At 36.9% G+C, this 14,082-nt stretch overlaps 1 protein-coding gene across 3 annotated transcripts in view; it reads right to left on the bottom strand.

Annotated features, from left to right (window-relative positions):
* slc4a5b (solute carrier family 4 member 5b) overlaps positions 1–14,082 on the bottom strand; it is a 42,901-nt gene that overhangs the window by 6,485 nt on the left and 22,334 nt on the right. The window contains exons 10-26 of one of the 3 annotated variants that reach the window (XM_084400336.1): positions 13,929–14,078; positions 13,139–13,240; positions 11,645–11,700; positions 9,401–9,558; positions 8,642–8,729; positions 8,399–8,553; positions 7,592–7,720; positions 7,330–7,504; positions 6,384–6,517; positions 6,013–6,284; positions 4,732–4,787; positions 4,415–4,606; positions 4,135–4,248; positions 2,813–2,926; positions 2,469–2,630; positions 1,268–1,446; positions 1,114–1,186 (exon numbers count right to left, since the gene is read on the bottom strand). In XM_084400336.1, coding sequence (XP_084256462.1) covers positions 1,114–1,186; positions 1,268–1,446; positions 2,469–2,630; positions 2,813–2,926; positions 4,135–4,248; positions 4,415–4,606; positions 4,732–4,787; positions 6,013–6,284; positions 6,384–6,517; positions 7,330–7,504; positions 7,592–7,720; positions 8,399–8,553; positions 8,642–8,729; positions 9,401–9,558; positions 11,645–11,700; positions 13,139–13,240; positions 13,929–14,078 — 2,309 coding nt within the window. The remainder of the gene's footprint in view (positions 1–1,113; positions 1,187–1,267; positions 1,447–2,468; positions 2,631–2,812; positions 2,927–4,134; positions 4,249–4,414; positions 4,607–4,731; positions 4,788–6,012; positions 6,285–6,383; positions 6,518–7,329; positions 7,505–7,591; positions 7,721–8,398; positions 8,554–8,641; positions 8,730–9,400; positions 9,559–11,644; positions 11,701–13,138; positions 13,241–13,928; positions 14,079–14,082) is intronic. The other 2 variants (XM_084400337.1, XM_084400338.1) reach the window with 2 other exon arrangements.

Consider the following 14,082-nt stretch of genomic DNA (forward strand, 5'->3'; position numbering starts at 1 on the left):
AACACAGATATTCTGAATTTGGGCAGTAATAAAACTACAGACTAAGGGCCCTATTTGAACGATCTAAGCGCATGGTCTAAAGCGCAGGGCGCAAGTTCACTTTGGGCCTGTGTCCGAATCCACTTTTGCTAGTTTAACGACGGGAAAAATGGTCGGCGCGCCCGGCGCATGGTCTAAAAGGGTTGTCTCTATTCTCTTAATGAGTTATGGGTGTGTTTTGGGATTTATGTGTGTTAAACCAATCAGAGTCTCATCTCCCATTCCCTTTAAATGCCAGTTGCGCTCGCGCCATGGCGGATTCGCTATTGAACTGAACGCGTCTCCAGAGCGCAAACAGATCTGCTCGTGTGCGAGGTAAAAGTGCGCAAGCAGAACATCTACGGGACAAGCCGGATTCCACCATATTTTTATGTACACAATAATAATCTTTTACATTGTAATCCTTTTATTTGAAATATTTGTCATGTTTGTGTGCTGCTGTGCGTCCCTATGTGTTTAATAAGCAGAGAGTACGCACGTTGTGGACCCACCTATAGGCGCACATTACTAACGTGCTCATTAAATAACAAAAAAAATATTGCGCCATTGACTTTAGACCAGGTTTGAGTTGGTCAATGGCTCAGTCTATTTCTGTTGCCTCAAAATAGCAACTCACCAACAATGCGCCAGAACACACCTCGCTTTCAGACCAGCATGCCCATGGGCGCAAATGCATTTGCTATTTAAACAAAGTGGCGCAGGACGTGAAAATGAAAACTGCGTCGGGCTGAAACTAGCAAAAAACACTTGCATTGTGCCTGCCGCTGCATTGCGCAGGATGTTAGATAGGGCCCTAAATGTTCAATAGTATTAATATTCAGCAATGTTACTGATTTGACTGCACTGAGACTATTATGACATCACTGTTTTCTGCACAGCTGCTTTAAAGCTGAATTGAACTCATCTCATAATTGATAAATCTGCTTTTTTATAAAGTGCTATAGAATTAAAGGTGACTTGACTTAATTGTTGCAATTACCTTACATCCCCATGAGAAACAATTACTGTCCAAATAGTGCTCAAGTGACAGAAAACAAGCATGATTTTATAAAAGTAAAGTGCAGTTTTGATTACCTGTAGGACTGGTGCAAGGAAGACAGACACCCCAGTGAGGACAAACACCAATATGCCTGTGAATCTCTGTTCCCTACGATAAACACAAACGGAATAATTCTCATACTAATATTTACGCTTAAATCTTACAGAAAAGGTCTTGCCTTTGACTTACCGCACACCAAGAAACTGTGGCTGCTCTCCAGGAGCACTGGACTCACTTTCCATCCTCAGAGAGTCGATGTGTGCGATGGAAATGACCGTGGCCGCTACGTACCAGGGCAAACCCATGAAGGAGCAAACGGCCATGAGGATGCCCACCCAGAACAGGTCCAGGTGATAACCACAACCTTTCTGCTCCAGGGAAAATGGGGAAAAGACATTTTGCAATGCTAGATGGAACACCACATTACTGCTTATGGACATGCATGCATATTACATAATCATAACTCAACATCATGGTGCTGGAGGATTGCGGTTGGTCACCAGTGGGTGCTAGCCAGTGTTATTTTAGTATTATTTATATACTATTATAGTATTTATTATAAGTTTTATTAATTTGGTTATGTGCTTTTGTAATTTTTATTAGTTTTTTATATATTTATATTTAGTTTTATTTCAGTTGTAATAATCTTAGAACTTCAACTTTAATATTATTACAGATAGTTTTTAGAAAATTGTCTTTTTTTTGTTTTGTTTAAGTTTAACCCTGTAAAGCCTGACATGAAATAAAAATCCTAAAAATCTAATTTAATTCAGAGGCCCAAACTGAGCAAAAATATGCAATTTCATGCCGTTGCTGATATCTTCTATAAAATGCATATAAATTTCAGTCGTCACTCTATATCTGCCAATAATATGTCTTAGTCAGATGATATTTAAATGCTTAGTTTTTTTAATCAAAACTCTGTAGTTATTATTGTGGGGGCAAAACATATAAATGCAACGTGATTCAATGATGAACAAATAAATGTTCCTCAAAAGCCTGTTGTATATTTGATACATACATTTTAACGTGATTTAAAAAAGAATTATGTATGGATAATCAAGTAAACCTTCAGTCAAAATAAATGTTCACCTTGACATATTGCTAACAATATAAAAATTATCCTTATGTTTACTTTATGAAAATCATACACATGTAACCTGAAGGGGGACATTTTTTGAATTATACTAAAAGGCCTTTTACTTACTTTTGCTTTACAGTTTTTCATCAAATATTTATATTTTTTTATGCAAAGTACCAAAAATGATTTTACTTTTTTTCTTTTTTGCATTTCGATACAGTGGTTCTGAGTGGTTGCTAGAGTGTGAGAACGAGTGCTGATGTAGAGTGTTGTTAAAAGCTAATAAGTTTCATAGGTGACGTCCAGCACCTTTAGTTTGTTTTCTTTTCGGTTGACGATGACGGCTGTGATCTGCTGATCCATGAAGATGAGGATGGTGACCAGCAGAGCAGGTACAAAACTGGCCATGCTCATCCACCACGGGTTCTTCCCTAAAGGCATGACGATCCAGCCGCGATCCGGCCGCGTGGGCTACACACACAGAAACAATACTCAAGAAAGTCAGCATAGCAATAACCAGTGGTTGTCACTGAAATCACATGCAAAGCACATTGGATTAATGTGATATTAGTATATAATCATGAAGAAAAAGCTCAAATAAATGCAAATGGGAGGGTAAAGAAAGATACGCGTGTATCCATTGCACAACGTACCTTAAATTCGGTTGGCACAATCAGTTTAGGTGTTTTAAGCCCCATTAACATATCAAGACCCACAAATGTCATGATTGACGTGAAGATTGCAAAATCACTGATGAGTTTCCGAAGCTGCACAATTTGCAGAGGAAAGAGAAAGATAAAGACAGAGAAAACTAGACACAACTAAATAAGAACTAGAGACGATCAAAGGCTTTATAAGACAAAAGTGCAATAGATGTAAAAAAGCAACAGTAGCATGTTTGATGCCTTCAAGTCTTTCTGAGAAGTTTAAATATGATGTGAATTGTTTGTGCTCCGTAACACGAGAATGAACCTCATCGGTTCTCGCACGTCAAGCAAACATGCTTGAGCTTCCGTTTACCACAACTGATGTGTGAGTTGTGAATAAACATTAAATCTGTTCATCATGTAAAGCAATTGTGTCTCTTCAGAAATCTGGATTAGATTTACGATCTCTTTATGAACTTTTTGAAGCGTCAAAGTGGTAGTTGCTCTCAGATTTCATCAAAAAGATCTTCATTTGTGTTCCAAAGGATTAACATGACGGTGAGTAATTAATGTCAGAATTATTATTTTTGGGTGAACTAACCCTTTATCTCAGCGGCTATGTTTATGCAAGAACTAAACACTATACAACATTGTGGTGGCGTTCATGTGTGCTTTTAGCCTGGAAATCCAGACCTAAATCTGAAAGATTAATGGTCTGGCATCGACTAATGAAAATCGGCCAGCTCGGGGGGCGGCACCAAGCATGCATTTGAAAATCTCACTGCTCGCAATTGGATAACACTAAGACCAATCACAACAACAAGCCCCATACGCTTAGCTATCAGCGGAGCTAACTGGTACTACAACTGAGCAACTACGGCTCTTGCCGTATCCAGTCGGCAAAACAGCAAAGGAACGATTCAAGCGCCGCCTTCTGTTCCTCTTTTAGATAAAAAGCCAAGTCTAACTCGTTCATTGTAGCGGCCAAAGCCGTTTCAAACAACTGGTGTTCATCCATAGCCATCTTGCAGTGTTTACTAATGACTTCACAGTGCTGTCGTCATCTGTTTAGCTCGCCTCTGGCCCGCCTATATCAGATAACCCGATGTGATTGGTGCAGCTCGGATCGAGGGACATATTTAATGAGCATCATTACTAGACACCAGAGTAAATTCAACTTGTGCTCTCGCGAGAACTCTGGATTTCCAGGGTAGTGTGCTTTTCCCCTATATAAAACATGATGAAGACTTGAAGGCAGCATTTCATTCAAATATAACCAACACAAAAGGCATGTCTGTGGTATAACATCAAGATGACACATTATAGACCTTTATCTGGGTGGGTACATGCAGTTTGGGTGTATCCAAGGACAGCACATAATCCAGAGCACAGAAGACCAGGATGGATATAATTATGGAAAAATCTGCTATCAAGGCGCGACACTTGGAGAAAAACAGAAGCAAGTTGGGGAAGAGAGAGGTAAATACAATATGGATTAGGAGGATGAGAAAAAACTGTCTCCATACGGTCTGAACCAGAGAATACAGAAGCAGGTGTGTTGACATACATGGGAAATACATGTGAAAATGCTCAACACAGTGTCCCAACCTTGGTGGGGAAGTAACGGCTGGACTTGAACTTCTTGAGCGAGATGGTCATGGAGTAAGTGCCGAAGAACAGGATGAAAGACAGCATGGCCAGATCTGGGACGTATTTGCAGGATTTGCCCACCAGGGAACCGCCAAATCTCAAGCACTCCTTCTTAGTCATTTGACTCCAGTCCAGAGCCGTGAAGTTGAACTGAGAGGAGGAGTGAGATCGTGTGTGTGCGCACCGACCACGAAACGGGAAAAAAGTATGGTAAAAGTAATAGTGATATCTTTTGTGAAGAAAAACGTATGAAATACATAACAGTTTCAACTCACCATAGAGTAATCAGAGATGTTTTCAAGGCCTAATGGAGAGGACGTGTTGAAAGCCACTGCAACAGAAGGTAAAGGTGCTTATTGACAAGACGTATCATACATATCATACAATAACATCTTATATAGACGTTCAAGGGGTGTCAAGAATTGTAACAACATGCCACTAGACGATACTTACTCCAATCAACAGCCAAATCAAGTATGGGCGGCAAAAACAAATATGATACACATAAGTTGCAGGGGTCAGACGTGACAAACCAATATGTCATCCAAAAACCAGAAAAGTCAACAGAACATTTTAGTATGGAAAACACTTTTCCTCCGTTAATGAAAGCAAATATTCAGCAGAAAATATTTTGGATCTGGATCAAGAACAGTGAGCGAATGCAGGACTGCAGTGATTTGTGGAGAGTAGAAATTAAATTATTAATTGTAGTCATTTTAGTTGATAAAAATTAAATGCCATTTTAGTCAAATTGACACAAATTAATTAATGCAACACAAAACACTGACAAAATTTTCATCAAAAGACAAATAATTATGACTAAATAAAAATTTAATTTATTTTATTTTTATTTATTTTATTAAAAAACAATTACTATTATTCATAATAAAAACATTATTATCATTATTACATTAATTATTAATAATAATTACAATAACAACATTTTATTTTAAAACATAGTAACAATACAATTGTTTTTAAATATGTCAGCCAAAAGTAATTATTATTTATATTTTTTTATTTATTATTTATAACAATTATGATACTAATATGGATAATTGTGTCATTGAACAATAATTGTATTATTGAATAATAATAATAATTACTTTTGAATAAAATATAAAAAACAAACATTATTATTATTATTCATAACAACATAAAATATTATCAATTATTAATAATACTTTTATTATTTTTTATTTAAATTTTACTTTTGAATAAAATATATATATAAAATTTTTTTTACTATTAATACAATAATTTATAGATGAAATGAATAATTGATAATCTTTATAATAGAACTAAACCAACACTGGACTGACTTCAGCTGTACAGCCGAAATGAACTCTTTGAAACAATCTGTATTGTATAAATCGCTATATAAATAAAGGTGACTTGACTATATATATATATATATTTTTTTTTTTGGAATAACATGCACTGGGTGAATGAAAAGTCAGGAAAGTGTAAGAAGAAAGTAAATAGGGTCCGTTTTTATTTCACATAATAATACCTGTGAAAGGATGTTTTTCACTGGGTCGAGGGGTCAGACTCACCTTGATCAGGAGCCTGGCACTCACACTTGTAGCTGGTGATGTAATCTGGCTTGAAGTCTCGATTGATGGGGTAATAATTGAAGGTGCCCATCATTTTCTTAAGGGCATCAGAGATGAAGATGAAGGAGATGAGGCTGGAGAAGCCCTCCTCGGTGAAGCGCGTCATGTATTTGATGATGTAGCTGGCGTCTGTGGCCACCAGGATCAGACACTGGAGGCAGGAGTGCAAGCCGATCCAGAGCCGGATCTCCATGTAGTCAATGTCATTGTTTCTGAACACAGACGACAATTCAGTTAAAGAATCAAACTCAACGGTAGACACATACTTCCATGATTTTTAACTTTACTAAATCACAGGATGTCACACTCACATGCTGAATTCATAAAGCAGCTTTTCAAAGATCAGTATCGGTCCCGTAGAGCTGAGGATGATGAGCGGTTGACCGCCGAAAAAACAGAAGACTGCGCCGGCCAAAGCCGTGCCCAAAAAGCTTTCCATCACACCCTGAAAGCCAATGAGACACAGCAAAAAAATAATGATAAAAACTGAAAAAGTTCAAACACTGAATGCACTTTCAATAAATAAAACTTGAAATTAATGTATTAAAATTTTGACTTAATATTGTGATAAGAAATTTGAAGAAGCTCGCTTCTTATGGGAGCCCATTTCCGCCACATAAGAAAACAAATCAGATAAAAAGTAAAAAAATTATGACAAAATGCTGTAATTACAAGAAAATTATGACACAAAAAGTCGAAATAAGATACTAAGTCATAGTTAGTCTTAATCTTGACTTTTATCATTTTTGTCATAACATAATATTGACGACTATTTGTCATAATTGTCTCATAATTTCGACTTTTTGTCACAATTATGATTTTTTATCTCATGAATAATTTTTTTTCCCATTATATGTCATTATTATGATTTACTTATGCATTATTAAGTGGGAGACATGGGCATCTGTGTGTTTCTGTCTCAGAATAAAAAATAAAAAGGTGTTTATGTCTCATAGCTGCAACTTTTTTTCTTGTATTTGTGACCTTATATCATCACACAATTGCACCTATATTTCTCACATACAGTACATTTTCTTAAATAAATTTTTTATTATAAAATGTCTTATTTTAAACTTTCTCTCACTTTCTCCTTTTTTTTAAACTTTTTTTTTGCACTCTAAAATAGAAATTGTGTACCGGCCAGGCCAACTAATTGCTTCATATTTGTCTGTTTTGAGATTATTGCATGGGCATCATGTCAATTATATTAAAATATGGGCATTATATCCAAACATTAGTGTCTAGGAGGTGAATTACTTGGTAGTTGTCCGTGGCGTCCCCCAGCAGTCCCCCAAAGGTGATGGCATTGGTGATGCAGCCCAGGTAAATGAAGAGCACCGCAGAGATCGACTGGATGTGGAAGCCGTCGTAGAAGTCACTGAGACACCAGGGCACTTTACGCTTGATGTCCAGCCACAGTCCTCCGCAAAATCTGCACAAACAGAAAGAGTCTCAGAGGTCACGTAAGGTCAATCTAAAACCCTAGCACTAGCAGGTGAGCAGGCTCAGCGGACGCTACCGGCCAGTGAATTTCAGCTCCTCTCCAAGCTCATGCGGCGCTGGCATTTCCTCGTCTTCGGCAGACGCTCCGCCTCCTCCTGCGTTCCCATTTGGCTGCCCCAGCTCATTTAGAGAGAAGACTGACTTCCTGCAGAAACAAACACAATGAACTCTGTGCAAACTGCAGAATCTTAATTGAAAGCAATATTTAATACGACGGAATAAATATTAAATCATATATTTTCACTTGAATAAAGCCAGTTAATTTAGATGCTACCACATAAAGTACATGTTTTAGGTTACAAAATATTTTTCACAGTGTGCTTTTAATGATAATTCAGTGTGTAAACGGTACAGTATGTCTATTATGTTGACAAAACTGTTTTCAATTTTTCCCTGTTTTGAAAGAAGTCTCTTGTGCTCACCAAGGCTGCATTAATTTGATCAGTAAAAATGGTAATATTGTGAAATATTATTAAAATTTTCTATTTGAATATATTTTTTAATGTAATTTATACATTATACAAAGCTGAATGTTCAGCATCATTACTCCAGTCTTCAGTGTCACATGATCCTTCAGAAATCATTCTAATTTGATGATTTGCTGCTCAAGAAACATTTCTGATTATTATCAATGTAGAAAACAGTTGTGCTGCCATGATAAAACATTTTTTCTGTATTCTTTGACGAATAGAAAGTACAGCATTTACAATATTACTATTTCAAATAAATGTCTTTACTGTCACTTTTGATCAATTTAATGCGTCCTTGCTGAATGAAAGTATTCATTTATTGAAATATACTGACCCCAGACTTAATTTAATACCTCATATCTGCTGAAGGCAGTTTCTTTGGGGGTTCGATGCGGATCTTGGGGTCCCATTCTCCAGGAGGAAGAACTATCACCTCATCCAAAAACTCATCGATCCCAGCAATCAAGTCGTCACGATCTCTGGCTTTATAGGCCACGTCACTGAAGAGCTAAAGATGGTGACAGATACACACGTGTTAACAAATACTGTGATGATACTAAACGCTGAGGCACAGAATTACTAATACTTTCTCTCACATCGTCAACCATGAGTGTGGCCATGGCCCGACCGATCTCATTGTAGGATTTGGCTTTGCCATTGGGACCGAGCAGCACGAAGAGAAACCTGGAAAATACAGCACAAAGAAAATTCACATTGTATTTGATTACAATTTTAAGCAATTACAAATCGCATCGGAAATGTAGTCTTTCTCTTCCAGTAAAACGTATATATCCAAACTTTCTAATCAGATTTACTAGAAAAGCTAAATTAACCTCAATATAAGACTTGTTTTCAGAGAATATATTACATTTATATATAATTCTTTAATTGTTACTCAATTTTTTTCCACAATCTTGTTGAAAAAAATACAATTTAACTGAATAAACCTAAATAAAGTTTGTCAGATTTACTTAAAATGAGTCAGTTGAGGGGGAAAAAATATTCTCTGAGAAAAAGTTATAATATCTAAAATAAATGCATCTTTTCTAAAGGATATTTATGTATTTTTATGTCATAATTTCAACTTTTTGTCTTAATTGTTAGAATTATTATTTACCAAAGCATGATTTTTTTCCTTATGTGGCAGAAATTGGCTTCCATAGGCTTAGAAACTTTTACTGGAAAATAAAATAAAATAAAATAAAATAATTTATATATATATATATTTGCAAAGGAAATATCTGGAATTTATGGTAGAAGTCAAGAGCGGTTTTGCCAGACTGTAACATAAAACTAAAGGCTATTGGCTATTTAAACAGCCAATAAACATATGCAAGATGTTCGGGAATGATCACCTGGTTGGCACAGGGACTTCAGTAAGGCCTCCTAGCGTTGCGGCTTGAGCCAGACGTACGAAGGCCACCAACGGCTTGTCTAAAAAATCCACCTCTCCAATCAGCACGTTAGACGCCTCAGCATCTCTGGGGATCTTCTTCATAAATTTATTCTTCAGCTGGTGGGTGAGATGACAATGCAGTTAGGCATCATGGGTGAGTGGGTTTAAATTAGACCACATAGTCAGATGCTTAGGTCATGAAATTTCCATGTTGGAAAGAGTTTGTGCCTCATTCATGCCTCTTTCATGATACCAGTATCAATATGAGCTCCATTATCAATGTCTGACGTGCATGCATGCGATGGAAATGGGAAGCGTCTAATTTTTTCCAATGGCAGATCGATAAAGTTACGCAATCACACCGGGAAAACCAAGCAATGCACACACACGAACCAATAAAAACAGCCGATCGGCCACGGTGGCCTCAAAGAACACGTGGATATGGAATGGTCTGTGCTTATGGTCAGAATCAGCTTTTAATCTTTTAATGCCACTTTCAGAGTCAATTCCCTTTCTGCCACAAATAAACAAGCTCCCTTCTCACGTCCAAAAATTATATAAACACTCACAGGTCTCACTTAGAAGTTGACCTTCTGGTAGTGTTGTAGTCAAGACCACCTAAGCAGAGACCAAGACAAGACTAAGACCAGACCAGCAAGATCTCACACAAGTCCTTTTTGCAATCATATCATGAATTTTGTGGACATCTGTATTAGTAATTAGTCATTTTGTTGACATTTTTGACACAATAATCTTGATTTCTGAACCAGCACAAGAATAAGTTAAATTAGAAATAAGTTATTGATTGCATTTGAAGCACGAAGCATTACATCCAATCAAATCTTCGCAGTTGTGGTCTTGACCAGTAAATCAAATCATAAGCAAGACCAAGACCTTCAAAAAATGGTCTAGTGACCAAGACCGCGTTCACGTACTACAACACTACTTTCTGACTAAACGCTACAGCTTTTCTCTAAACTAACTTTTCATTTTTGCAAAGACGCTTAACCAACTGGCTCAAGGATCCTCTCATTTCAAACCTAACAAACTTCTTTTATGAAAGATTTTGCTTGAAAAGTGCTTGTGCCATCTTTCTTGAAAAAGCAATTATACTTGTTTTGTTATCTAATGCAATAACGTTCATACATTTTTAAAAGTGGATCAAGTGTCTACATTTATTTTGGGGCTCCTGCATCTAAACCTGTACATTAATCAATCAAAGAGCTTTGTAATGCCTGAATAAATGCAAATCTGCATGTACTGACATCAATCCCCCCATAATTCCTGGGACCCTTGACTTTCAAACTCAGCATGCTCCTGTAGGCCCTAAATGAAACCTATTGAGGGCAGTAACCACATGAAAGTCAGCCGTGGGTGTCGTTATAAGCAGAGAAACTCATTAAAGTGGACTCAGAATTGGCCCACTTTGAAGTCTAGTGAGCCGACAGTGGCGGCACCGTTCGCCTCAAAATACTTAGGCAAAAATAAGAGCTTTATTGTGTATTTCATAATTGTGCTTCATTGTTTTCGTTTTTGCACCACAAAACCAGTGATCAAATGAAAGAAAATATTACAAAAAGACTAATGAGGGCTGGCAGCACTTGAGTGACTTTAGCCGGGTGCACACTGTACGATTTATAATAGTCCTGTACGATTGTTGCATGTCAGACTGCACGAACATGATCCCCGCTGTAAGCCATGTCACACTGTAGGATCTCAGATGTTATTAATGTCAGACTGTACAGAAGTCATGAAGCGTTAACAACGGACGCACGCAAGAAGACTCGTCCTGGGTTTTACATCATCAGTCCGTGACATGTTCAATGACTGCATTACATTACTTGTATTGAAAAAGCTGTCGGTGAACATGTCAAACTAGCGATCAAAGACTCCAGATATTTGTCAAGGATCCGAGGAATCCTTTAGGATTCTCAACATTTGTCTCAGATGGCCAAATCGTGGCAAAATCATACAGTGTGAACCCAGCTTTGTATGGAGATTATCCCCTCAGCACTTAATTATGGCTCATATCTGTCTCTTCTATTGCATAAATGCTCAGAAATGAGTCGTTGCCCCAGATGCACTGCTTTTGTTTCTAAAATCATCTCTTTGCTAATGAAAAAGTACATTTTCTATGTATTTTAATATGTTCATGTGAAGAAGAAAAAAAAATGTTAGGAATACTAATGGAAAACTGTTGTACCTGGTCGGTGCTGGGCGTGACGGAAATATCATTCATGCTGCGGCACTGAGAAGGATCTGAGAAGCACAGATTGAAACACTTTGATTATTCATTGAATCAGTGTTGTTATTGTTAACTCAAACTCAAACTATTAAATTAAATATAATAAAGCTGAAATAGAAATAGAAATATTAGATGAAAAACTCAAAATTAGAAATGCTGCCTTGGCAAATAACTCAAATAAAATAAGTTAAAGTCAAAGCACTAAAATTACTACAACTTAAAAATAAAATAAAGCTAAATAGAAATTGAAAAAAACTGGTAAAAATGTCAAAAGCACATGACTAAATTACTAAAACTAAAATTGAAATTATAAAATAAAAGCTCATAAAATATTAATAAATAGTATATACATAACGTTGAAATAATACAGAATTGTATTATGATTTCAGTGTCAAATGCATGCCAAATACATATAACATATTCATTACAAATTATTTTGCAAGCAAAAACAATGGGACATTGTCACCCCACACCAAAAAAGATTTTAGATACTTTGATAATATACCATGTTACTTTATGATTATAATACTCATGTACAATACATCTTAAATTTCCAAAAGTCTCAATTTTGCTTAGAGATAGGGATGTCCATGTGACAAAACTGGGCCTTTTATACACCCATGTTTTTTTTTACAAATGACTGCAAAATATGTGCTGCTTTATGTTTAAAAGACATAAACTGGTCAAAAGTCTGAATTCATTAAGATTTTTTATTGTTCATGAAAGGAGTCTCTTATGCTCACCAGTGCTTCATTTGTTTGATCAAAAACAATAATTTGAATAATTAAAATTTGAATATATATTATACTGTAAAATGTAATTTATTCCTGTGATGGCAAAACATTTCTTCTTATCATCAATGTTAAAAACAGTGGATAAAACAACTTATTTAATAAATATAATATATATTCTAAATAAATAATTCACAATATTACTGCAGCCTAGGTGAGGATTAGAGACTTCTTTCAAAAATATAACAAAAACGTCTTAATTATTGCAAACTTTTTCCTGATTTTTGGAACCTTTTCTTTAAAAGACAAGAAAAAGATTGTTGTTTTTCTGGCCTAAAGTACCCAGAGTACAGAAACAGATCGTGACAAACAAGAATGGAAAACCAAAGTCAAGACCTTTCTAATAATCTCTAATCCTCAGAACAATGGCAAAAATGCACTGTTGCATACTTGAGAAATGTTGCAACTACACACAGTTAGTCAGTGGATGATGCTATGTGAAGTAAAAGGTTGTTGCAGGGTCATGCATTTTGATGGGTGTTGGTGATTTAGGGTAACGAAACTCGAGACAGTAAGAAAGCTTATTAGAAGACCAAAAGTTCATCTTAAGGGATGCCAGAGTGAACTTAAGATGGAAAATCTTAGGTTGTAGATTTTCGTTGTAAAAAAGACGTTGTAGATGAATCAATGGAGGGGAGAAGAACCAGAAGCTCAGACTCACGCAGTTTGCTTAGGCCGCCGCTCTGATGAGCTCGCAGGTCTTCAGTGGAGCGATGGAAACCCGACCCAGAGCGAGGACTCGGGCTCGGGCTCGGACTGCGGTCTGATACAGACCCGAGATCAGACACAGAGAAAGACATGATAAAGACGGCAGGACAGGTGAAAGAATAAAGTGGAAACTCAAGAAATTAAAGTGCCCTTGTTATGCTTTTTCAGGTATTACCTTTCATGCAGTGTGTGATATAGCTGTTTGTAAAAAGTAAAAGGTCTGCAATGTTTTAAAGATCAACGTGCACGACAAATAAAGTTATTGTCTCCTAAAAGAAAGAATCAATTCTGAACTGCCGAAACGAGTCGTCAGTAATTCCACTCTCACTTCCTGTTACAAACCTACACAACAATGTAACAAATTTGCATAATGCCAGTCCATGCTCTTCATTGGCTGCCCGCGAAAAACGTCTACTTTGACCTGGGCCACCTGACCAATCAGAGCAGGGTAGCTCTCGGAAAGGCGGGGCTTAGAGAGACTGAATCTTCAAATGAGTCGTTTTCAGACTCTTTGAGAAATTAGGTGATGTGCAATGTATGTTATGAGAAAATTAATGTGTTTTTTGAGCTTTGATGCATGTAAACCTGTTGTAGGAGACTCCAAAACATAAAAAATAGCATAATGGGGCACTTTAAGAAAAAGAAGATTATTGGAAATGATTTGAAAAGGCACGTGTCAGAGAGAGACAGGGGATTCTGGGAAAATCACTGACTGTGGGGCAGGTTACATAGCGGACTCTTACTCGAGGGGCTGGGTTTTCCGAGGTCAGCCAGTGAGCGGTGGATCGGCTTCTTGGTCTGGTGACGGTGCTTCCGCAAGAGGACGAAACTGACCTTCTCACGGATCTCAGGAGCTATAAGACCCTCCTGCACCTGCTTCTCAATGATGTCATCTGT

Source organism: Rutilus rutilus (assembly GCF_951802725.1).
Source record: "Rutilus rutilus genome assembly, chromosome: 25".
Lineage (NCBI taxonomy): Eukaryota > Metazoa > Chordata > Actinopteri > Cypriniformes > Leuciscidae > Rutilus > Rutilus rutilus.